We start from the raw sequence: 27,222 nt of genomic DNA, 5'->3' as shown, positions 1-27,222 counted from the left end.
ATTCGAGCAAAATAGTTGAGTGATAAGTCTTTAGTTCAGCGTCTGCGACAGATTGATTCGGGTGAAACTTCAAATTTTAGTTTGAACGATAACAAGGTTTTGTGTTTCAAGAGTCAAATTTGTATGCCTAACGACAACGAGTTAAGGTGATCGATTCTTTAGGAAGCATATAATAGTCCTTATGTTATGCATCTAGATGGAAATAAATTGTATCGGGACCTTCAAGAATTTTATTAGTGGCCTGGGCTGAAACGGGAAGTGACTACCTTTGTATCACATTGTCTTACATGTCAAAAGGTAAAGGTTGAACATCAGTTACCTTCTAGTCTACTTCAGCCAGTTAAGATTCCTCTATGAAAGTTGGAGCGGGTAACGATGGACTTTGTGAGTGGGTTACCTTTGACACCTACTAATAAGGACTCAGTTTGGGATATAATTGATCGATTGACCAAGTCCACTCATTTTCTTCCTATCAGGATAGATTAATCATTGCAGAAGCTTGCTAAAATATATGTTTCTGAAATCGTCAGACTACACGGGGTGCCAGTCTCAATCATGTCAGACAGAGATCCACGCTATATTTCTCAATTTTGGAAGAATCTTTACGAGGCGTTAGATACTCGATTGGATTTAAGTACAGCGTATCACCCGCAGATTGACGGACAGTCTAAACGAGTTATTCAGATTTTAGAAGATATGTTTCGGGTTGTGTGATTGATTTCTGATGCAGTTGGGAGAATTATCTACCGTTGGTTGAGTTTACGTACAATAACAACTTTCAGTCTAGTATTTAGATGGCACCTTATGAGGCTCTGTATGGTCGTAAGTGCCGTACTCCTCTGTGTTGGACTGAGTTAGGTAGACATCAGGTTTTGGGTTTCGAGCTAGTTTCTGAGACCAAGAATACTGTTAAGCAAATTCAAGATCGACTTAAGGCTGCTTTTGACCGATATAAATCATATGCAGATTTAAACAGAAAAGATATCGAGTTTTCTGTAGGTGACCAGGTGTTTTTGAAAGTGTATCCGTCGAAAAAGGTTATCCAATTTTGGACGTAAGAGCAAGTTGAGCCCGAGGGTCATTGAACCTTACTGAATTCTTAAACGTGTCAGACATGTTGCTTATAAGTTAGAATTACCATCGGAGTTGGACCGTATTTATGATGTATTTCATGTCTCAATGTTTAGAGGGTATCGATCTGATCCGTCGTACATTGTCCCTATTAAGGAGATTGAAGTACGACTGGATCTGACTTTTGAGGATGAACTTGTTCAGATCATGGAGTGAGATGTCAAGGTATTTAGAAAGAAAATAATCCCTCTTGTTAAGGTGCTATGGCAAAATCATGGCACTAAGGAAGCAACTAGGGAACCCTGAAGATTCGATTTGTCAAAAATACCCATATCTGCTTGAGTCAGGTAAATTTCGAGGCTGAAATTTCTTTTAAGGGGAGAGAGTTGTAACACCCCAAACTTTGAATGTTTGACTAAGAAATGCTAGCATAAATGAATCTCTGTTTCTGTGGTTGTGTGCCCTGCTTATGTGTTCGAGGTCATGAGTTCGAGTGACATCTTTAGAAAGCTTTGCTATTTTATTCTAAACACCTCTATATTTGAATTGTTGACTTAAGCTTAATTTGTTGTAAATCTGTGTCAACGATGAACCTAGTGGTTCAATGGTTAAGCTTCTATATACTTTTAGGTCTTGTGTTTGAGTCTTGGCGTATGCGTTAGGAAATATTTTTGCTTATTGTCGGAATTCTGATTGGTGGTTAAAACATTAAATTTTAACGTTTCCTCTTCTCCTCTCCCTTCCTCATTTTTTTTCTTTTTTATTATTCTTGTTTCTCTTTTATTTTCTTTTATTGGTCCCCGAACTTCTTGTTCCTTATTTGCTATTCTGGTCAGGTAAGTACAATTTCTGTGATGTCAATTGAGAGTTAATTGTGTAGTTCTGTTGTGAATTCTAAGAAACAACGATTTTGTATTGTCGAAATAGTTTCGTGTTAGTAGGTTGAAGTCTCTTCTTTAAGCGATTCTGGTTTCTTTGTTTTAGGCGTGTGTGTCGAAAGTAGCATTTCTCAACAGGCTAATTTGAACGGGTGTCGTTGATTCAATGGTAAGTATCGGTTTCTTTAGAGGTTTTCTGTCGAAGTTTTTGACATAGTTCAGTAAGTGTTAATTTGTGCGAATTTTGCTGTTTTAGTCGATTGATTGATTCGGTTGGCTAATTTAGGCTTGAGATTTCTCGCATTGTTTCTCGTCAAAACTACTTTAGGTGCATACCGAAAACCCAAACTTTTAGGAATTTTGGACGCCAAAAAACATGATTGTTGATGCCACATGACAGTGTGGCAGGCCGTGTAACTCACTATCCACGAATTAGAGACGCATGGGCTAGAGGCACGGGCTTGTGTCCAGACTGTGTGTGAGGAATATTTAGTGCAGGGTTCACAAGGGCCAGAGACACATGCATGTGTCCAGGCCGTGTAACTCACTGTTTGCCACTAGAGACCACACGGGTCAGAGACACGGGCGGGTGTCCAGGCTGTGTGAGACACACGAGCATGCACATGGGCGAGTGCCAGGTTATGTGGAGATATACGAGCCAGCCATTCCGGTCGTGTGAAACCATACGGACGTGTGACCTAAAAATTGGATTTTTCCCTCGGGTAGTATGCGTCGTTTGAAACAATTGTAGGCTTTCTGTAGTGTCCATATGTACTGAATTAAACTATATAAGCTATGATTTCATGATCTGATGTATATTGCATATGGTAACTGTTCCTGATATTGAATTATTCAGTATGAACATTAACTGTATCTGAGTGGCCATGTACGACTCAGATTATCTGTTATTTGAATCGGATTTGCATTGGGTGAAATTGAGTAAAGGAGGAAGTATTCTATTCGAAATGGTGGTTAAACCACTGGTATTTATATTCGATATGGCGGTTAGTCGTAATTATTAGAACATGTTATATAGATACCGTGTGGTGTGTAGGGTTGACGGTATTTAATACCCGATTGGTGTGTTGGGTTGGTCAAGATAGTGTGTAATGGGTGGAAATAGGAAACCGCATATATTTTGATATGTTCGTCTCGAGAATAGCGACTTACCATCTATCTAAACCGCTATGATCTATTAATGATCCGCTTTACGGATCGACTCACTAAATCCAATATTGGGACCCTATTGGTTTTAACTTAAATATATTGAATATATAATTAATTTTTTAGGAAATCACTAACTTATTTCTTCACGACTAAATTACGTGTAAATCACAGACTTGATCGGTTCGGCAGATCGTGAGCTTGGTCATACCCTTATCTATTTTAGTGTTATTAGTTTGTTAACTTACTTTCAATAATTTCAATACGTAAAGCATTTTAAGAGTATAAGTGATGTATTATGCTCTGCATTTGCTAATTTCTACTAGATTGACTTAAAGACTTAAATTTCGATAATGTGTTTTGAGAGATATTCGAGGTAGCTTCTTAAATTTGACCTTATCATCTAGGTTGGGTATGAAGTGTTACCTAAATTGATTTAATTTTCATCAAAATCAATAATAATGGAATTCCCATTCCATAATACGTTAGAACTTGATTCATTTTTCAACACATCATGAAATCAAAACTGATCCATTGGCCAAACAGCTTGTGGTGAAGAACAATTGATGAGTTGTTATCAAAGAAAGGTCCTGCATTTGTCAATTTTTACACTAAAAAAAGTTTACTCTTTTTTATGTTGTTTGTTTGTTTTTTGTTTTCCCAGACAGTGAAAAGAAACAATTAAGCAAAAGCACAAGTGGGAATTTAGGTGTAGTATTGAGATGGGAACCCACCCACTCCTATGAAAACATTGGTTCGATAAATGTGGGTCTCAGGGGAATTATTTCTTTGATCACAACAATACGTGTGAGTTGCGAGCATGCATGTGACCTCTCCTATTTTCTTACATAAATTCTTCAACAAAAAAGCACTTGCCAAGAAAAGAAAAATCGACTTTTTCAACCTAAGATCCAATGGACGTGTAGCTCTAAATAAACTATTTTTTCATGGGGTTTTACGGAGTTTGATTCATCTTACATTTCGGATTGAAATTACGATGTTTGGATTATTAATATTTCGGTCATCCAATAATTTCATATTATGAAATAGTATTAAGATGTTATAATCTTAGATTATAAGCATAATCTTATATTTTGGATCAATTTAGGTTTTTTTCTTAAATAAAGTTCAAGACTAATTAAAAACAAAAAATATATATTTTTCTAATAATGAACTAGTACATGCCATACTAGAGGTGATCATGGGCCAGTCGGCCGGGCCCAAAAATTTTCGCCCGCCCTAGGCCCACGCCCAAAATATGGGTCTAAAATTTTGTCCAAGCCCGCCCGAGAAAAATTACTAAGCCGATCACGGCCCGACCCGCCTATTTTTAATAAACACTAAAAATTTATTTTAAAATAAAAAATATTTTAAAATTAAAATTAAAAATAAATATTTATTATATATTCGGGCGGGCCGGGCCAAAAAGTGGTGGTTGAGGTCTGCCCGCTTTCTAAACGGGCCTCATTTTTTGCCCAAACCCATATTTAATGGTGGTCCGGTCTTGATTCAATGGTAAGTATCGGTTTCTTTAGAGGTTTTCTGTCGAAGTTTTTGACATAGTTCAGTAAGTGTTAATTTGTGCGAATTTTGCTGTTTTAGTCGATTGATTGATTCTGGTTGGCTAATTTAGGCTTCGAGATTTCTCTGCATTGTTTCTGCGTCAAAACTACTTTAGGTGCATACTGAAAACCCAAACTTTTAGGAATTTTGGACGCCAAAAAACATGATTGTTGATGCCACATGACAGTGTGGCAGGCCGTGTAACTCACTATCCACGAATTAGAGACGCATGGGCTAGAGGCACGGGCTTGTGTCCAGACTGTGTGTGAGGAATATTTAGTGCAGGGTTCACAAGGGCCAGAGACACATGCATGTGTCCAGGCCGTGTAACTCACTGTTTGCCACTAGAGACCACACGGGTCAGAGACACGGGCGGGTGTCCAGGCTGTGTGAGACACACGAGCATGCACATGGGCGAGTGCCAGGTTATGTGGAGATATACGAGCCAGCCATTCCGGTCGTGTGAAACCATACGGACGTGTGACCTAAAAATTGGATTTTTCCTCGGGTAGTATCGTCGTTTGAAACAATTGTAGGCTTTCTCGTAGTGTCCATATGTCTTGAATTAAACTATATAAGCTATGATTTCATGATCTGATGTATATTGCATATGGTAACTGTTACTGATATTGAATTATTCAGTATGAACATTAACTGTATCTGAGTGGCCATGTACGACTCTGTATTAACTGTTATTTGAATCTGGATTTGCATTGGGTGAAATTGAGTAAAGGAGGAAGTATTCTATTCTGAAATGGTGGTTAAACCACTGGTATTTATATTCTGATATGGCAGTTAGTCTGTAATTATTAGAACATGTTATATAGATACTGTGTGGTGTGTAGGGTTGGACGGGTATTTAATACCCTGATTGGTGTGTTGGGTTGGTCGAAGATAGTGTGTAATGGGTGGGAAATAGGAAACCTGCATATATTTTGATATGTTCTGTCTCTGAGAATAGCCTGACTTACCATCTATCTAAACTGCTATGATCTATTAATGATCTGCTTTCTGGATCTGACTCTGAAATCCAATATTGGGACCCTATTGGTTTTAACTTAAATATATTGAATATATAATTAATTTTTTTAGGAAATCACTAACTTATTTCTTCTGCTGACTAAATTACAGGTAAATCACAGACTTGATCGGTTCGGCAGATCGTGAGCTTGGTCATACCCCTTATCTATTTTAGTGTTATTAGTTTGTTAACTTACTTTCAATAATTTCAATACGTAAAGCATTTTAAGAGTATAAGTGATGTATTATGCTCTGCATTTGCTAATTTCTACTAGATTGACTTAAAGACTTAAATTTCGATAATGTGTTTTGAGAGATATTCGAGGTAGCTTCTTAAATTTGACCTTATCATCTAGGTTGGGTATGAAGTGTTACCTAAATTGATTTAATTTTCATCAAAATCAATAATAATGGAATTCCCATTCCATAATACGTTAGAACTTGATTCATTTTCAACACATCATGAAATCAAAACTGATCCATTGGCCAAACAGCTTGTGGTGAAGAACAATTGATGAGTTGTTATCAAAGAAAGGTCCTGCATTTGTCAATTTTTACACTAAAAAAAGTTTACTCTTTTTTATGTTGTTTGTTTGTTTTTTGTTTTCCCAGACAGTGAAAAGAAACAATTAAGCAAAAGCACAAGTGGGAATTTAGGTGTAGTATTGAGATGGGAACCCACCCACTCCTATGAAAACATTGGTTCGATAAATGTGGGTCTCAGGGGAATTATTTCTTTGATCACAACAATACGTGTGAGTTGCGAGCATGCATGTGACCTCTCCTATTTTCTTACATAAATTCTTCAACAAAAAAGCACTTGCCAAGAAAAGAAAAATCGACTTTTTCAACCTAAGATCCAATGGACGTGTAGCTCTAAATAAACTATTTTTTCATGGGGTTTTACGGAGTTTGATTCATCTTACATTTCGGATTGAAATTACGATGTTTGGATTATTAATATTTCGGTCATCCAATAATTTCATATTATGAAATAGTATTAAGATGTTATAATCTTAGATTATAAGCATAATCTTATATTTTGGATCAATTTAGGTTTTTTTCTTAAATAAAGTTCAAGACTAATTAAAAACAAAAAATATATATTTTTCTAATAATGAACTAGTACATGCCATACTAGAGGTGATCATGGGCCAGGTCGGGCCGGGCCCAAAAAAATTTTCGGCCCGCGTCCTAGGCCCAGCCCTGCCCAAAATATGGGTCTAAAATTTTGTCCAAGCCCGGCCCGAGAAAAAATTACTAAGCCCGATCACGGCCCGACCCGGCCTATTTTTTAATAAACACTAAAAATTTATTTTAAAAATAAAAAAATATTTTAAAATTAAAAATTAAAAAATAAATATTTATTATATATTCGGGCCGGGGCCGGGCCAAAAAAGTGGTGGCCGAGGCCCGGCCCGTTTTCTAAACGGGCCTCATTTTTTTGCCCAAACCCATATTTCGGGCTGGCCGGTCCGGGCCGCCCAGCCCATTATCACCTCTATGCCATACCTTACAATTACAATTATTATATTTTATTTAAGAAATTACTTATTAATATATTAATTATGATTATCATTATGATTATGATTGATGTTTCAATCACTTTTCATAAATTATTATAATTATGATTTATAAATTTATTACAACATCATATATTTATTTATTAATATATAAATTATAATAAAAATTAAAAATTGTAATAATTTATTATAATTTTAAGGAAATTGAGATTAAAAAATGTTAAAGGAACTAAACTTGTTTTAAAAAAAACACATTCTATAAGAATGACAATAGAGTAAATTTTGCTTTTAAATAATCTTACATTCGGTCAACCTAACATCTAAAATCTTACATTCCTACCAAATGAACCAAATAGAATAATTTTACATTCCACCTATAATCATACATTCTCATAATTCTATTATAAAACGTAATCTAAAATCCTTAAATACAAAGTTAGAAAGGTTAGCATTTGATATATAATTAGTGAAAATTTTAATTTCATAAGTAAGATTTAAATGCTACTATATTTCTATTTTGTATACTTTATTTTATTTTTATTTTGTCGTTTTACTATACTTTAAGGAGGTATGTATCATCACTTTCAAAAAAAATTGTATATATCATCTTTAAATCTTATTATGAAATCTTAAATTTTTACTAAAAGTGTATAAGAAAAACTGAAAATTGAAAATACCAGAGAATTGAAATATATACATTATATATATATATATATATATATATATATATATTAAAAATAGTGGCTACAAATATATTTGTTCAAATTTTATATGAATTTGATGCTTTGGTCCGAATAGCTTTTCAAAGTAATAGTTTGAATCGATTTAGATTTATTTTTAAATAAAATATATTTAAAATTGATGTATAAAAGGTTTTCAATATTAAAAGAAGTTTACAAGCTGTTAAGGTTATTTTTCAATTTGAATTTGTTCTGATCCAATCTTATTAACAATTTTATTAAGAAAACATATATTAAACATTATATATAAATATAAAAAATTAGAATCAAATATTTTTTTCAAATATCATAAATCATTTTATCAAAATTTTCATATATAATTATTAAAATTTCAATGTGCAAAAATTATATTCTAACTAAATAATTAAAATATAAAAAAATATTTAATATTACAAAAAATAAAAATATATGAATTTAGGTATTGTTTGATAAATTAAGTATTGTATTTATATATAAAATTTGATAAAAGAAGAAAATGAATAAAATATGAGAATGAACCAATCCCGTAGACATCTTAGACTTCAAAGGTAAAAAAATTATAATGTGAGAGATAAGGAGGAGATAAACATAGAAAGGTCTCTAGGGATTCCTTTTGATTATGTTAATTATTCATGATCTTCTATCTTTATTCATTTTCTTAAACAAAAACTATTAATTTAAGCATTAAAGAGGGATTGAAATGCAAACTTTGCTTGCTGTCCCTAGTTGCATCGGCAAATCATAGGTGCCTTGATTGAGCATGCTATCAACAGTAGTTTACATCCCCACTGGTAGAGTCTTTCCAAAACAAGTAATTTGGATTAGAACTGAGACTGTAAAGTATGCATGAATTCTGTCCATTGGTTCAACTCCCATTAAAATAAATGAATGCCCATGTTCCAACTCCACAGCTTTCCCATCTTAAAGCCAAGCAGAGTAAAAGCTTGGACCACTAGCATTGTGATGTCAAGAAGCAGCTGTAATACTTTGGTTAAATGGAGCTTGCCTCGTAGAGGTTGGATCAAATTAAGTAAGGATGATTATTTATTATTCAGGTTTGAGTGTTAATTACTTACAATACAGATTCAAATATAAATATTAAGTATTGAACACATTACTTTCTTTTATATTTATATAATTATAAATGTTTTTATCCATTTTACGAGTTTTATTCCAATCGAAGATGATATCAAACAATAACCAATCCGAAATTCATTACTTGCCAAGTAACATAATGGATTCGGAATATTTTTCTGCTACTACTTTTGGAACAGTAAGCAAAAAAGTTCAACGCAAACACGAAAAGACTCGAAATTAAATCTAGAAATCTCCATAATTGGTAAAGGTAGACAGAAACTTCAAATCAATAGGAAAAGATAGGGTAAATTCTATTATTAGTTCCTATACTTTGCGGAAGTTATGCATTTAGTCTTTATACTTTAATTTGATCAATACTTTTCAAATTAGTTAATTTTAGTCCCTGTACTTCTTAAATTTTAAAATTTTAGTCTTGACCCAAATAATAAAAGTTAAATATGTTGGGTTAAAATCAATTACCAGTCCTATAATATGTTTACAGTTATAGATTTAGTCTATATTCTCCAATTACATCATTCGAGTCCCTATATCATCAAAATTTGAAATTTTAATCTTAACACAAGAGACCGTCATTAATCCATTAATTGATTTTTAGTGGGTAATATATGAAAATAATAAACTGACATAGCATTACACATGTAATAGTATGTTTCCACATTAGATTTTGGAAATAGCGAATTTAACCGAACGGATTTAATAGTTATAGTTTGATTAGGACTGGAATTTTAAAATTTGAAAAATTTAGAGACTAAAGTAGAAAAATTGATGATAAAATTTTGTTCGAAATTTTCATCAATCTCAAAATTGTTTAAAAATCACCTGCAATTTCTATTCGAATTGTTGAAATTAATTTAGCTAGGAATGAATTAAAAGTTTTCGTAGAAGTTGGTTAATTTGATTGAAAAGTAAAGTAAATAAAATAAAAAGAATATATTATATATGTAAGCTTAAAGTAAACGATATAATCGGTGAAAGGAAGAATGTTTTGAAAAATAATATTAATGTTGCCACGAATGTTTGTTATTACGTTAGTGTTTTTAAAATTATTTGAACTAAAATAAAGAAAAAGAATATTATTATAGTATTTGTCATGAATCAAACGAAATTAATTCAGGTAGGTTAATAAAGTTTTAAAACTTTAATTAAATTCCAAGATTACAGGAAATGATGAAACCCTAATCAATGACTGAATTTTACAGTAGAAATGCTTTATTATTAGATACCTTATCCAAGGATCATTTCATAAAAACAAAGGGGGTAAATGATCAATAATTATCCAAAAAGATCCACGTCAGCCCAAATTTTGAATCATCCACACCAAACTCAGCGCTTTTCATGGCGGTGGCGATGACCATGATTCTCCAATAATGCTTTAAACTTTCTTTCCGATCATTAATCTCAATTCTTCCTCAATGGCTCTCTCCAAACATTTTGTTTTTCCAATTTTGTTTAATATGTAAATTTTAATTAAATCATGTTTCTTCCGGGGTTTCCTTTGTATGCTTTGGAATCTTTGGTTAATTGGAATAAAGGTTGATAATTTTCATCATTTAGATGAAAGTAAAACAATTTATAAAGTATTATTTCTTAATATTTGGGTTTGGATTTCATTAGCTATATATTTTGGTGGTGTTAAGTATTCATGGTTCATTTCTCTTTATCCTTCTGTTTAATTTAAAGGGTACAATTATGGGAATCTAGTAACTACAGCAAATAGGTGCAACCCTGTTCTATTTGCAAGTAGTTGTACAAGAAAGATGGGCTTGAGTTTCATGGGTGTTGGTAAAGTTAGAGCTGCTTTGGTATCAGGAGAAGCGGATGTGCTATCTTATCCTAAGAGTAATGGAGTTGTTGTAGGGAAGATTAGTTTTGTCGATGGACTTGTTGACAGCAAGCTGGGATTGAGGTACAGCCTAATGCCATAAGTTTCGAAACACTTGCAGCCAAAATAACTCCTGTGACTAATGGTTTCTTTGCTGATGAATACGACTTTGATCATCCTACAAAAGAGTTTGCTTCCATCCGAGAAGCCATTGAATATATTCGTCAAGGAAAGGTTTGTTTGTCCTAGTTACATGTTTGAATTTGATGTTATTATCACACTGCTAATTGAAGAAAATTTCCAGTTAGTAATTGTTGTAGATGATGGAGATAGAGAAAATGAGGGTGATCTGATAATGGAAGCATCAATGGCAACTCCTTAGGCCATGGCCTTTATTGTCAAGCATGGAACTGGAATTGTTTGTGTGAGCATGAAAACTTTGTACGGCTTTCACTGTATCAGTGGTATGTTCTTCGCTTATTCAAAGTACATGTGAAAGCTACACCTTTTATATTTGCCAAAATTCGAAGGTTTTTATTGCAATATGATAATTTTCATTTAATGGTGGATTCTTGTTTCATTGTTGTGCTTGGTATCCTTGTTTGGAGATAAACTACATTGATTTCATATAGGATGCAGAGCATGGTACAACTGTTAAGTTTGACAAATAGATGATAACATGAATAATTCTTGTATTACTTCAAAAGAGATACATCAAAGTTCTATCTTCTTGAGTAGGGACTGTGCATGCTTATATAGAAAAGCATGTAGTCAATAACTGCTAATAACAACTAACAGTAACTACTAACAGTTATCAGCAACCAATATCAACTAACAACAGACTTAACAGAATAATAACAGAAGCCAGTCCCTAGATCAGTTATTATTTTAACATTCTCCTGTTTTCTTTGTTGTTTGAACATTTGAGAGCATCATTTTGTGTGAGAACTCGAAGAGCTTGCCGAAATGATTCAAACTGCTTAGGTGTAATAGGCTTGGTAAGGACATCAGCGATTTGTTCTAATGACGGGACAAAGTTCACCCACAGGGTTCCATCGAGAACCTTTTTCTCGGACAAAGTGGTGATCTATCTCTACATGCTCTATTCGTGCATGATGTGTGGGATTTGCAGCTATAGATACCGTAGAAGTATTATCGTACCAAATCATCGGTGGCGGACAATTTGACAAACCAATCTCATCTATCAGTTGTTTAACCCACAAAAGCTCCGACACACAGCTGGCTAGGCTTCGATACTCTGCTTCAAAGGACGACTTGGACACAACCTTTTGTTTCTTGGAACACCACACAACAGGGTTTGGTCCTAGGTACACAACATACCCTGTGGTAGAACATCGATCTTCAACAGAAAAGGCCCAGTCAACATCCGAGTAACCAACAACCTCAACTCACCTTTTAGAGAAATATAAACCATGATCACCAGTCCCAATAAGATACCTTAGCACTCGTTTGACTGCTCTCCAATGAATCTCACTTGGAAGGTTCATATATTGACTCAACTTGTTGACACAAAATGACAATTCTGGAAGTGTGATACACAGATACTAAAGCTTTCCCACTGTACTGCGATATAAATGAACATCAGTGAAAGGAGGGCTGCCATCTGAAGTAGTCAATTTTGGAGTATTTACCATAGGTGTAGGAGTAGCTGTAGCTCTTATCATGTCAGTCTTAGCAAGAATCTCCAAGATTTATTTTTTCTGACTAAGAAACACCTCTAGTGGCGTGCGCTGCACTTCAATGCCTAGGAAGAAATTCAGCTACCCCATGTCCTTAAGCGTAAATTTGTTATGAAGCTGGCGAATCACATTGTCCACCTCATCGTTTGAACTACCTGTTATTACAACATCATCCACCTACATTATAAGTAGCACCACATTCCCTGATGATGTAAGGATAAATAATGAGGTATCAGCCTTTGAAGCATTAAAACTGAGCTGAGTAACCAAATACTGCTTGAGAGTATGGAACCACGCTCGAGATGCAGGCCATAAAGCGCTTTGTTCAGCTTACAAACTAGCTACTGGCCATTGGCACCTGACACCTCAAAACTAGGCGGTTGTTCCATGTAGATTTCTTCTATCAGATCGCCATTGACATCAACCTGACACCTCAAAACTAGGCGTTATTGACATCAACCTGTCACAAGGACCACCCTTTCATAACAGCAGTAGCAAGCACAACGCGGATGGTTGTTGCACGAACCACTAGGCTAAATGTGTCACGAAAGTCAATTCCAGCATGTTAAGAAAAACCTTTGGCCATTAATCGGGCTTTATATCTCTCCACTATCCCATCAGCCTTTTTCTTCACCTTAAACAACCATTTGCATCCCACAGCTCATCGGTTAATAGGAAAAGGGCAAAGACTCCGTGTATTGTTTTTAAGAAAAGGTTGTAGCTCACTATGCACCGCTGCTTGCCAACACTCATTATGCATTGCTTCATGAATGTCAACAAGTGTATCATTTGACAAACAAGCCGCCTTGGTTAGCTATGCCTTAGGTTTAAATACTCCGGCTTTGTGACATGTGATCATGGCATAAGAATTGAGTTGGGTAGCAGGTTGAGGGACAGTAGGTTGATGAGCAGTAGGTTGAGGTGACGAAGTAGTTAAGATGTTATTAGGTATCCAGGAGAGAGTGGAATTTAGCAAAGGCTAAGTTGGACTAGATGCCAAAGGAATAGTATGAGTAGAGTTTGTTAATAGCCTAGGGATCTCATTATGTGTAATATCCAGAAAATTACTACAGTAAGAAAGTAGGTATCCTTGATATAGTAAAATAAGGATATAAAATGACAAAAAGGGAAATTTTGAGTTATGGCAACATTGGGAAGTATATTATGATATATTAATTCAAGAAAGGATTAAATCGCAAAAGTGAGAAAAGTTTTGTTAATTAAGAGTAAATACTCAAAATTTGAGGGGGTAAAGTGTAAATAAGAAAAAGTTGATGGACCAATGGTGCAAATATTTTAAGGCTGGAATAATCAAGAAACTAAGGAAAATGGATGAATTAGGACCAAATTGAAAAGGTGAAGAATTTTGAGGGACTAAATCGTAATTTTACCAAATTAAGTGATGACTCAAGGATGAAATTTTTAAAGGTTATAAAGGGCAAAATGGTCAATTAGAAGAGAGAGAAATCTAGAAGGCAATGATTATGTTAGAGATATTTTAGATTAATTAAATAAATATTAGTTTATTAATATTTTAATTTGATTTTTAAATATTATTTTATTATTATTTTATTATTTTATTTAGTATATATATAAGAAAAGGAAGATGAAGAATCACCATCCCACCATTTTTTTTCCATGCACCAACATGAGAAGAAGAGAGAAAGAAAGAAAGTTTTGCTTTCTTTACAATTTGGTCATTCCACCAAAAATTCACCATTTTCACCTAGAAATTAAAAGAATTTCCATATCCATCAAGAGAGAAAGATAACAAGGAGACTATGGGGAGTTAGAATATCAAGTTAGATTCAAGAAAGAGAAGCTGGAGGAGAGAGAAAATCAAGTTAAAGGTTGAAACTAGTAGGACAAGGTAAGAACATTAAGATTTCAATATATTTTTAAGTTTGATATTATTGAAAAGTATAGAAATGATGTTATAGTAGAGTTTTATTATATAAGGTCTTATGTTCTTGGTATATTAGTGAAGGGAAATAAGTGAAAGTGATGAGAAATATTATAGAGAAAGGGAATAAGGTAGTTATAAACTTACTAATCAACATCTTGCACTAAAACAGTTTTGGACAGCAGCAGTAGGTTAACTTTAAAAATCACTATAAATTTTGGAGATAGAATTAGAGGATGAAAAAATATGAAATTAAATCTTATCGAGTCTAGTTTCTCATAGAAGAAACGGTGTAAGTAATGAAAATGTAAATCATGAGATATAATAAATTTTGTGAGACAATGTCAGAATGAATTCGGGTTCCCTTGTTCTGACTTTGGAAAATCATAGAAAATTTAAGAAAAATAATTAGGGGCTTAAATTTATATTTTTTAAATACTTAATGATTCTATTTTCAATATAAACAAACAGTAACATCATCCGAATCCCGTAAGAGCAGATAATTAATTTTTAGTGAAGAAGGGTCGAAACTGTCAGAGAGCAGAACATGGATGACTTTAAAGAATAAACTGCACTTATTTGCTAAACCATAAATTCTGAAAATTTTATGGTAAGAATATATGTGAGTTTAGTTTCATAAAAATTTAGCGGATATTAATTCAGAGTTCCGTAGCTCAAGATATAAATAATTTAGTGACTATGATTCAAGTGGACAGCGTTGAATGAACATATAAATAAATAGTGAAATTATAGATAATGTTATATATAAGCATGTTATATACATTAAGGATGTGGAATGGAGAGGAGGAGGAAAATATATAATTATTCAACTAGCATGAGTTTTCATTAAAATGACTAATTTGCATGTTTTAGGATCGAGACTAAATTGAATAAAAGTAAAATTTAAAGGGTAAATTTGTAAAAATGTCAAAAAGTGATCAAATTGCATGAAATGAACTGTTTTATTATTTAAATTAATAAATTGAATTAAATATTAATTTAGATCAAGATTGGGTGGAAATTGAGGAAAATAGAAAATTACCAAAATGTCCCTGAATTTTAGTATTTCTACAATTTAGCCTGTTAAGTTCGTATGAACTATATTCTGTATAATTTTAATTAAAGTGAATGTTATTTGGTGATGAATATTATATAAATATGTGTTTTATTATTGGAATTGAATTCTTATTGGTAATATGTATAATTATTAGATGCATTGCAATGATTATCGAAAGCTTGATTGGATTGGAAGCTTGTCGGAGATATATCACACTATCCATTGGTTCTATCAGTAATTTTGGATGATTTGATTCTGGTTATAATGGCATGAATAAGTTAAATTGGCCAACGTTAGCTCATTAATGTTTTGATTTTGATTGGTTATAAATATGAATGTTTGATGAAATGAAATGTTTGTAAATTAATTTGTAAACTCAGGTAATGCTCTATAACCCTATTCTGGCAATGGATACGGGTTAGGGGTGTTACATTATGTACTGATGTAGTGATAGGTGGACGACTAGGAAGCATGACAAGTAACTTAGAACTTGACTGTGAAGGAACAATGGTGGTGGGATCAGGTTTGAGTTTGACAATTTTGAATAATAACAGAAGCCAGCCCCTAGATCAGCTATTATTCTAATAACAACAACAACAGGTGTCTCTGCTCGTGATAGGGTGACAACGGTGTTGGCACTAGCGTCTAAAGACTCAAAATCCGAATATTTCAATCTCCCAGGTCATATATTTCCCCTAAAGTACAGGGAGGGAGGGGTGCTAAAAAGAGCTGGCACACAGAAGCTTCCGTTGATCTAGCTGTATTAGTTGGTCTAGAACCTTTGGCAATTTTATGTGAGATTGCAGATGATGATGGCTCAATGGCTGGGTTGCCAAAGCTTCGTGAATTCGCTCAGGCTGAAAAATTGAAGATTATTTCTGCCGCTGATCTAATCAAGTACACTGATGGGATCCTTTTTCATAAGGGGTGATCTTATTGCTAAAATTAGGGTCCTTCACTTGCTCTTCTTACCACTTAAGTCTCCTCAAACTAAAGCATTGGTGTTTATAAGGTTATGACTTAAGTATAGGGAAAATGTTTCTTTGAAGGTGAACATAAACGTGTTAGAACGGTGACCAACTCTTTTATAGCAGGGTGTGGAGGAACATCATCATCACAACTGATCTTTATTCTTCCATTTGTTGACTATCAAAGTGACCCATTTAGTGAAGTTATTTATATTACAATAATTGACAGATATAGAAGGAAAAGAGAGAGGCTGGTGGAGCTGGCTGCTGCTGCATTGATACCCACAATGTGGGGTCCATTTAAAGCATACTGTTATAGGTCATTGCTAGATGGGATTGAGCACACAGCGATGGTTAAAGTTAGTATTTCATCTGAATATTCACCACCTTCATCTGTTTCTTATTTTTGTTTAGTAAGCAACACTAACCAGTTCTAAAATCTGGGAATTCAAGAGTATTCTTATATGCCGTTACTATAGTTTGTTGTGTCATTAGCCACATGCGAAAACTTTATCGGTCTGACTAGGTTGTATGAGTAGGACGTTGATGACTGGACTGTGTAACATGCAGGGTGAAATTAGTGATGACCAAGATATTCTCGTGAGGGTACAGTCCGAGTGCCTTACCGGCTACGTATTTGGGTCGGCCAGATGTGATTGTGGAAACCAGTTAGCACTAGCAATGAACACTAGCAATGAAGCAAATTGAGGCAAGTGGACGGGGTGTATTAATTTATCTTCGTGGACATGAAGGTAGAGGGATCGGTTTAGGCCACAAGCTTCGTGCTTATAACCTACAAGATGATGGACACGACAGAGTTGAGGCCAATGAGGAGCTTTACCTATTGATTCTCGGGAATACGGGCATCGGTGCACAAGTAAGATTTCTTCAGCCATTTGTCTTTGTTACCTACACCATATGTTATACCGACTGTTTCGAATCCTATAAAACACGGTTTCCTTCACTTGCTCGCACCGTTAAATCGCTGAATGTAGTGTTCAATTTTCTGCAGATACTAGGAGATCTTGGTGTTCATACAATGAGTCTGATGACAAACAATCCAGCAAAGTACGTCGGTCTTAAAGGTTATGGTTTGGCGATTTCCGGCAGAGTTCCATTATTGAACCCAAAAACTAAAGAAAACAAAAGATACTTGGAGACCAAACAAGAAAAATTGGGACATATTTATGGTTCAGACATTAACGCAACCTGCAACACCGCTTATCAGGAGATATAAGCAGGTCTGAGTTGATATGCTGTTGTTTGAGTTGGTAATTTCATGTCTGATAATAACACTTTGGGATGATGTTTTGGGAATGGCATATTGGTTTATTTTTTTGATTTAAAATTTTTACACTAATTGAAGAATGTATGCTGTATTTACATTCTTTTTATTGATAAAGCAGATTGAATATCCGATATGTTTTGTTTTATTTATTTATTTATTTTATTATATATTTAAAGAATTTTTAGAGGGACAGGTTTTCGCTTATGCCCGAGAATGTTCTCGTTAAGCAGTAGCACATTATTCACACCGGGACTAATTTTCGGTTAAAAATAAAAAATTAAGTTATTGAGGTTTGAATATTTATAAAAAACGAGGTTTTAAAATTAAAATAGAAGTCGTACAATTATATTTTTTTGGTAAATTATTAAAATAGTTATTTTTGTTTATCCCAAATTACATTTTAGTTATTTATATTTGAAATGTTACGTTTTAGTCACTTATGTTATCCTATTGTAACATTTTAGTCGCCAAAACGTTAATTACCGTTAATGGTGTAACAGTAAGCTAACGTGGCACGTTAAATCATCATTTCAAACAAAAATTTAGGTTAATTTATACGATTGGTCCTTATATTTTTTCATTTTGAGCAATTTATTTTTTTCTTTTATGTTCTTTTAACTTTCTTTTTTTTTCTTTATTTTCTATTCTCTTTTGCTTCTTCCTCTATTTTCCTCCCTTCTCCCTTTCTTTTAACGTAATTTTTTTATATTTTCCATTTGTTAAAATTAGTCCCTATACTTTTATTTTTTTAACAATTTAATTCTTTTGAGTGAGGCGAGCTTGTGTACTAGTTTTAACAAATGAAAAATATAGAAAAGATACATTAAAAGAAATAAGAAGGGAGGAAAACAGAGGGAGAAGTAGAAGAGAATGGGAAAAAAAAAAGGAAAGTTAAAAGAACATAAAAGAAAAAAATTAAATTGCTCAAAATGAAAAAATATAGGGACCAATTGTAGAATTTAACCTAAATTTTTTTGTTTGAAATGATGATTTAGTGTGCCACATCAACTTACCGTTACACTATTGAGGGCAATTAACGGCTTAGTGACTAAAATGTTACAACACGATAACATAAGTGATTAAAACGTAACATTTCAAACTTAAATGACTAAAATGTAACCTGAGGTAAACAAAAGTAACTATTTTAATAGTTTACCTATATTTTATAATATATTTTTAAAAATCACAATTTAAGAAATTAGAGAAAACTAGATTTGAAAATTTACGCTTAAAATTGATACTTTATTAACCACGTGCTTTGAAAAACTTTGAAATTTAAAATATAAAATATAAAATCTAATTACGATCCTTTGAGTTAGTTACATTTTGAGTGAACCAACATTGCAAAGTAGAATAATTTTTGGTATCTCTTAGTATACACAAAATATTAAAATCTATCTTTATCAATAAATAAACTTTATGAATTTACTCGAATAAAAAATAATATCCTATTATTAAATATTAACAGAATCCTAAAAAAATATTTAATTAATTAATTTAAAAATATCACCTGAATATTTTATTAAAATATTTAAAAGTACAATTGTAATACCCAATTTTTGGCCTGGGCCCAACTAAACCTAAAGCCCATTACAAACCGTAACCCACTAGCCCAAAGCACTAAAAAAACCCCTTAAGTAGCAGACAGCCCCAGAACCACCATCGCCACGTCACCTCACACGCAGTAGCCCCCTGCACGTCGCGCACGTCGCCCCGCACGTTACGCACGTTGCCCCGCGCTTCAGCGCGTTCCACCTGCAGCAAAACCACAAACAACAGCAAACAAAAAGGGGAATCAGTGTAAAAAAGGGGGGTAAAAAAAGAGACAAATATTGTATTGAAAAGTATTAAAAAATACGACATCAAGAAAAAAAACAATTTTGGAAAGGTGATCGGTTTTGTTCTAATTTTTCTGTTCTTTTTACTGTTTTATTTATTTTATTTTGGGTTTTTCCTTTGATTCTTAAAAATAAAAATAAAAACGAAAGGGAAAAGGGAAAAGGAAAAAGAGAACTTACCGTAGAGGCGCCGTCGTCGTCGTTGTGGCCGGTCGGAAATGGGTCTGAAATGGTGGAAGGGAGATGGCAACGGCTCGACTTCAAAAGGCAGAAGGAAAATGATTTTTAGGGTTTTAAAATGGGGTTTTTATAAGGATTAAAACGACGTCGTTTAGGGCCTGTTTCAGTGGCCCTAAAACGGCACCGTATAGACTATGCCCGTGTGCGACCCGATCCGATCCGGGGAGGATCCGCGCATTTCTTCAAAATGGGCTATTTGCGCAATTGGTCTCCTTGTTTTTTACAGTGTTTTTAAATCATTTTTTTATTTCTTTTAAATTTCGCAATATGTTTTATTTCTGTTTCAAATTGATCCAAATGATGCACAGCGTTTTGGGTGGTTTGGGTAAATTTCCATTTCGGTCCTCTTTCTATTGCGCGTGTTTTAATTTGCTCCCTTTCTTGTTTTCTATTTTTGAATTCAACCTTTAAACTCTGTTTATTTTCAAATTAATCCTTAATTTGTCATTTTATGGTTTTTTTTTTTTATTTATTATTTATTAATACTATTAAATTGTATTATTATTACTGTATTATTATTAGTATTTATTATTATTATGGTTATTTCAATACATATATATGCATATATGTATCTTATTATATATGTATATATTTTAAATGTTTTTTAAATATATATACATATCTTATATTTTATTTTATTTTATTTTTCTTAGTTATATATATATATATATATATATATATATACACGTACATATATTTATATGTTATAATATTTCTATAGTTTTCATATTTTATAATCCAAATATATATACATTTTTATAATATATATAGATACATACTCTATTCAAAACTATTATAAATATATTTTCTGCATTTTTTATATATACCTATATATCCATATTTTCATAATTTGCAAATATATTATGCTTATACATTTTTTATCTTTATTATTCTTAAAATGTATGTACATATTTTATATAAATTTTATTTTATTTTATCTTCATGACTTTTGTATATATATATATGCATTGACATTTTATAATACATATGCATCTTTTATATTTCATATTCCATGCACATATACACGCATTTTCTATAATATATGTACATGTATAGTTTAAATTAAAGTATTTGTTTCATATTGTATGTTAAATTTTTTTTATCATACTTTTAAAATATATTTTGGTTTCATCAAAGCATTTAAAATCGTATTTTTAAATTTTTTAAATATTTGGCATTCACGTTTTTCGAGAAGGATCGTGTCCTAACTTACTGGGCTTCGATTCTATTCGATAAACTTCGAGGGCCAAATATTTATTTTACAATTGTACATATTTCAAATAAAAGCTTATTCTCGGGAATTCAAAAATGTTGGGTCCTAACTTACTGGTCATGAGGTTTTGTCATCTCGAAATAAGAATTTCTAAAAAATAGTGCAATATTCGATATTCGGGATTTTCGAGGAAATTGAGCCCTAACGTATTGGGTTCCGATTTTCTTTATTAATCCTAAATAACTGAGAATATTCTTTATTTGAAGTGCATAAGTATAAAAATCATTTTCGGGAACTTAATTTGTGGTGTCCTAACGTATTGGGCATGGCATATTGCTTTCTCGAAATGAAGATTTTATTTAAAAGCTAAAAAGCGATATTCAAAGTTCAGGGATTTTGAGAAATTGTACCCTAACGTATTGGGTCTCGATTTCATCGCATTACTTGAACAATTGATTATTCTTTTCAGATTTCATCATTTTTAGTTTTTTAATAAAATCTTTTTAACCCTCGACGCTAAGACACTAAAATAATCAATTTGGTATTGATTTTGGGCGTTACGAGGGTGTTAACCCTTCCTCGTGCGTAACTAACTCTCGAACCTATTTTCTTAAATTTCGCAGACCAAAGTCGTTTTTAGGTGAGCCGATCACACCTCAATCAAGGATCGGTGGCGACTCCAATTTTTGTTTTTAAAGTCCACAACTAATTTTTGTTTTTCAAAAAAAATGGTTTCGACAACAATATTTAACCGAACTTATTTAATTTTTTTTCAGCAATTAAAAGTACAATATTTAAAAGAACAAATTAAATATTAAATACATAAAATAGTATATATAAAAAGATGAGTTTAGAAAAAAATTTGAACTTAAAAGAATACCATTTATTTTTCATCATATTACTAAATTTATATTTAAAAATAGTCACTACACCAAAACAGGCTTTTAGCGGCGCTTTGAGAAGCGCTGCGAAAAACGCCGCTAATGACAGCGTCGCTAACTTTAGCGGCGTTTTTAGAAATAAACGCCGCTAAAGACCATGACTTTTAGCGGCGCATTTCCCACAAATGCCGTTAAAGACCAAGACCTTTAGCGACGCTTTTCCCACAAACGCCGCTAAAGACCATGACCTTTAGCGGCGCTTTTTGTCACAAACACCGCTATAGATCAAACCTTTAGCGGTGCTTCTCGCAAAAACGCCACTAAAAACATAACCTTTAAAAAAATTATTTTAATCAAATTATTTTTATTTTTATGATAAATATTATATTATATTTTATTTTCTAAATTTGAACTTTAAATATACTTTTAAGGATAAATAAAAATATTATTTAAATTAAATTTTCTATGAAAATTTTAACTTTAAAACTAAATATAAAATTAATGAATTTAGTTTTAGAATTTAAAATAATAAATTGATAACACAATTAAAATTCAAAAGTTAGAACTCAAGTTGTCGTAAATATTAAAGTAAAAATAAAAAGTTAGAATCAAAACTAAAATAAATAATACATATCAAAACTAAAATAAATAATACATATGAGAAACTTGTATGGCTTCTTCCATCTATATTGTGCGTTTTGGAACAACTTCCTAATTACATTTCAAAATGGCAATGAGTAGGCATGAGTCAGTACAACTTTAAACAACCTTAAATAGTTTTATGTATTACGAAATCTACACAAGTGAGGAAAATTGCACTAGTTTAAAAAAGTAGACCAAAATGCATAATATGAGGATGGACTTGCTTGGAAGTTTTCTCATCTGCATGTTTTCTCTGGGAAAATTAGCAGAAAAGCTGGTTAATTTTTCCAAGGGTAAGTGTTGGAAATGCCCTGATAATGGATAAAAATTAGGTTGCATGAAGCTCATCCATGAGAAAATATTCCTAGCAAACGATGGCAAGAAAAAGGCACCTATTATTCTTGCTCCCATCCTCCTAATCTCTCCCCAGGGTCATAGTTTGTGAACACCCGAAACTCATTTCCAAGTTTGCTTGAGTGTCGTGGCCGAAAATTGCATGCACGCAAACCCAAAAGCTCTGCAGCTCTATCCCTCTGCACCTCTCCTGCAAGTCATTCTCTTAGCTTTTACTTAAAAAAAAGCCACTAAAACAACCATTGACATCCATACTTATATTCTGCACTATATTGGAGTTATCCATATACGGCAGTAAAGATGACTAACTCACAGCATTTATTACAAGTTATGTTAAGTTGGAAAGGAAGTAAAAGTTTTACCCGTAAGCAAAAGCAAGTGAGATTCTCGTGGTTGAGCAAGAAAAGATATTGTTTGAGTAACTTTCTCTAAACACTCCTTGCTCTGCAACCAAGCACAACATATGTAATATACTGTCAAAAATTTCCTCCAAACATGAACTCAAGTGAACACCAGTACAACCATGGCAAAGTTAAGAAACAGGTGCCCATATAAAATATCTGCTCAATCGAGATTATGAGAAAAATAGAAACTGATGCTCTAACCCTAAATGTTCCATATGAGACCAAAATAGTGGTTTACCTACCATCTTGTGATTGAAATATGTCAAAATCTTCACATTCTCCGACGATAATATATTTAAAATAGCTCTGTAAAGCAAATCAGTAGGATTACAGATTTCCCAGACTTAAAAACGTATCACAGGAGGAATTTTATATCAAGGTAAAGTGGTAGAGAATCTCTGGTATTTACAAATTAAAAGTCTTTGATTTCGTTTTCATCAGAAAGAAAATCTCATATTAATGGGCACAAGATAAATAAGCATAGGCAAGTGGGTTTTATACTCTGTAATCAAGATAAACAAGCAAGTTCGTCCTCATATTCAAGATAAACAATAAGATGCTTGGAAGTAATATGTGGAAACTAAGTGGAAAATAAATTGTAGATGCAAAGCATGGGAAGAAAGTGATCTGAGATTACGCATTCTCAAATGATCAAAATAATGCAGGTCAGACTATTGATTTTCATATGCTGCTTGCATTCTTTCAAGATCTAAAACACTTAGCAATCAATAATACCAAACCACGAGAAAGGATGCAGATTAATTGAGACAGAATCTTGCAAAATCTAATCGTAAGTATATTTCATGTTCTTGTGGGGAAAAAATTATCTCCCTGCAGAGTAGCAACTATAAACCTATAGTTGGAAAAATGTAAAACATGAGGATTGGAGAAAATACTCACCACAGCAATAACGATGAAGAGATCTTCCCAGTGTTTTTCATCGACTAGTTGAACTGCAAGACTATCACTTCCATCATCCTCCTAGAGGTATTAAAAATAAATATCATCAAAACTGAGCTACCATGCTCAGTGTACCTGACTGTGCAATCCACTATTAGTGACATTTATCAACTGCAGAACACAAGCTGAGAGTTTTGCATCAATTACTTCTTGTGACTCCATGCTACATGGAAGAAATGTAAAAAATATATTGATGACTGTAAAAAGAATGCAAGTCGAGTAAAACCAAAGAAGTTTCAAACAACTAAAAGTACCCTCGCCAAAGTTTGAACCCTATGCCTAATTTCATATTTAACAATCAAGAAACAAAAACCCAATATATATAATAATGCACACATACACACAACATATATACACACCCTTTTGGTACAAAGAAAGAGTTCCAATAATTTCAAACCTTTCTCTCACATATAGCTAGCAAAGAAGAATCCATTTTAGCTTCAAGAGCTTGCAGTTCATTAATGTTAAGTTCATTCAAGTTTCCACCCATTCTCTGCCTGCAAATAAATAGAAAAAACCCCGTTCCCTTAATCAACAACAACAAAAAAAGAATGAACCCTTCTTTTCATTGACAAATAAACCCTAGCTTTGGTTTATATATATATATATACACCATGGGAAAGGGATATAATTTTCATTATACCTAATCTCCCTTCTCAGCTTTTTGTTTATCTCCTTCAACCTCCTGTAATTTTCTTCCATTCTCTGCAAAAACACACATAAAAATGGAATAAAGAACAACAAACAGAACCCTACAAAGCTTAAAAACTAAATTGTAAACCTCATAATGGGAATTCCATAGATCAATCCCTGTGGTCTTTTGGTATAGATCTGAAAACCCATTTGTCCTGATTCAGAAAGAAACAAAACCCCAAATCAATGAATCATTTGTTATATATATATATATATAAATTCATGGAGAGAAAAAGAAAAGGTTTAGGGATTTGAACGGTATTACGAGATGTTGGGCCAAAAGAACTCATGGAATTTTGAGATTAAAAGGGAAAAAGAATTAAGTACAAAATTTGGGGTATTTAGGGCGCGCGATGGAGATAAGAAGAAGAAGGAGTAACGAGCAGGTAACCAAAATATTTTTTTGGGAGTGGGCGGGATTTTGAATATCTTTTTGCTTATAAAAACGCCACTATTGCTTAACTTTTGCGGCATTTTTTATAAAATTGCCGCAAAAAATCATTTTATTTTGTACAAAACGATGCCATTTTGCTATGTTAAAAATCTTATATTTTTTCTGCTAAAAATTATTTTAAAGTAAAATTATTTTTTGTAGCGTTTTTTATAAAAACACCGCTATTGCTTACCTTTTATGCATTTTTATGAAAAATGCCGCAAAAATTATTTCATTTTAAAATTTATTAGTTAAGTGATTTTATAAAATATTTATTATTATTTTTATAAATTGAATTTTTTAAAAAAATCAAGTACTCTCAAAATAAATATCGTATATTTTAATAAGAAAAAATTATTAAATCATTGTAATTAATTATTAAGTTAGAATTATCCAATGTAAGCAATTAATCTCTCACATATCAAATTTCTATTAAAGATTGAGACGTTAATCATGATTTTATATTATTCATTTCGATATAATCTCCATTTTATTAGAGATATTTCTTCCAAACTAAAATATAACTATTTTGCTAGATGTTCAAGTGGAATGATTTTAGTTTTATATGGATAAAATTTTATATGGATAAGCCCATATAACAAAGTCGGCCCAAAATCATAGAACTTACGGTGTAATGAATGCAAGACCTTATATATACGCTTTTGAAATTTAAAAGGAAATCTCTACATTTTAATTTTGAGATATTAAATTTTTATTTTTTAATTTAAACATCTAATTTTATGTTAAAATTATCAATAGAGCAATTAGAAAATGATAAAATAATTTTGTAGTCTTTAATGTTTGTAATTTTATTAATTTGGTCTTTTCTTTAAAAGTATATAAATATTATAAAATAAAAGTTTAAAATCTTTTAAAATTCATTTTAAAATTTTAAATCACGAAAAATATAAAACCTTTCAAATTTTAGAAAAATATATGTTATTTACTCTTTAAATGATAATTAGAAATGTTCACTACCCATACAACCCACCTAGTCCAAAATATGGTTAGGCTTAGATTTATATTTTTTATTGTTTTTAAACAATGAAATGGGTGATTCGGGTAAAACGAGCTTGAAGTGGGAAAAGTTTTTAAAATTGGGCATTGGTAACACCTAATCCATAAACCTTAAAATGGTAACACATAAACATTAAACTCTAAACCATGCATTGTAACAGTCAAATCATTAACATTAAACCGTAAACCATAAACATCAAGCCCTAAAACAGTAAATTTGATCATTATCTTATAAGCCGTAAACACTAACCTCATATTAACACTAAAATGTAAACTCTAAACCTTAAACCCCAATCTCCAAGCCCTAAACCTAAACCCTAAACCCTAAACCCTAAACTCAAAATTGTAATCCTAAAATAATAAACATTATGATGATATTTATTCATCATTATCCACTAACCCGACCCAAATCCAAATGCAAACCCTACCCTGCTCTGCTCATTTTGTTTTCCCAACTCTGGACCTCAGCACTCGCCACTCACCCACCCTAAAGAAGTACCCAACGTAATTCGATTAATGATTGCAAATATAAGATATTTGCTTTCTTTTTGCAATTGGGCTATTCAGATATATTAGACCTACTTGTCCACCACTACCACTATACCGCCTGAAGCAGCATTCGACTCTAGACTCGAGACCCAGCTAACACTTTTTGTTATCAAGAAAAAACAAACAGCTTTTTCTTTTCGGGAGCAAATCGTCCAACTAACCCCACCGACTCTACTAGCTAGCTAAATTGAATCCCAACTTCACTTAATTATTTTCTAAAATTC

The 27,222-nt window shown here is 32.6% G+C and overlaps 1 protein-coding gene, 1 long non-coding RNA gene and 1 pseudogene across 2 annotated transcripts; 1 reads left to right on the top strand and 2 right to left on the bottom strand.

The window, feature by feature from the left end:
• Positions 1 to 10,510: 10,510 nt before the first annotated feature.
• On the top strand, positions 10,511 to 17,887 carry LOC105775274 (probable bifunctional riboflavin biosynthesis protein RIBA 2, chloroplastic; annotated as a pseudogene).
• A 1,379-nt stretch (positions 17,888 to 19,266) lies between these two features.
• LOC105777795 (uncharacterized) lies at positions 19,267 to 19,892 on the bottom strand. Its single transcript, XR_001128411.2, has 2 exons — positions 19,793 to 19,892; positions 19,267 to 19,529 (listed from the first exon to the last, which is right to left on the bottom strand). It is a non-coding gene; the product is annotated as an uncharacterized LOC105777795 (long non-coding RNA).
• Positions 19,893 to 22,548: 2,656 nt separating this feature from the next.
• Positions 22,549 to 25,401, bottom strand: LOC105777794 (uncharacterized). Its single transcript, XM_052622724.1, has 7 exons — positions 25,265 to 25,401; positions 25,088 to 25,154; positions 24,950 to 25,011; positions 24,704 to 24,803; positions 24,247 to 24,327; positions 23,305 to 23,386; positions 22,549 to 23,132 (listed from the first exon to the last, which is right to left on the bottom strand). The coding sequence occupies exons 3-7, from the start codon at positions 25,006 to 25,008 to the stop codon at positions 22,984 to 22,986; spliced, it is 471 nt and encodes a 156-aa protein (XP_052478684.1). The 5' UTR covers positions 25,009 to 25,011; positions 25,088 to 25,154; positions 25,265 to 25,401; the 3' UTR covers positions 22,549 to 22,983.
• Between the last annotated feature and the right edge of the window lie 1,821 nt (positions 25,402 to 27,222).

This window comes from Gossypium raimondii, chromosome 10 (assembly GCF_025698545.1).
Source record: "Gossypium raimondii isolate GPD5lz chromosome 10, ASM2569854v1, whole genome shotgun sequence".
Taxonomy (NCBI): Eukaryota; Viridiplantae; Streptophyta; class Magnoliopsida; order Malvales; family Malvaceae; genus Gossypium; species Gossypium raimondii.
The sequence above is the reverse complement of the archived record's forward strand: the minus strand, read 5'-3'. Positions and strand labels throughout refer to the sequence as shown.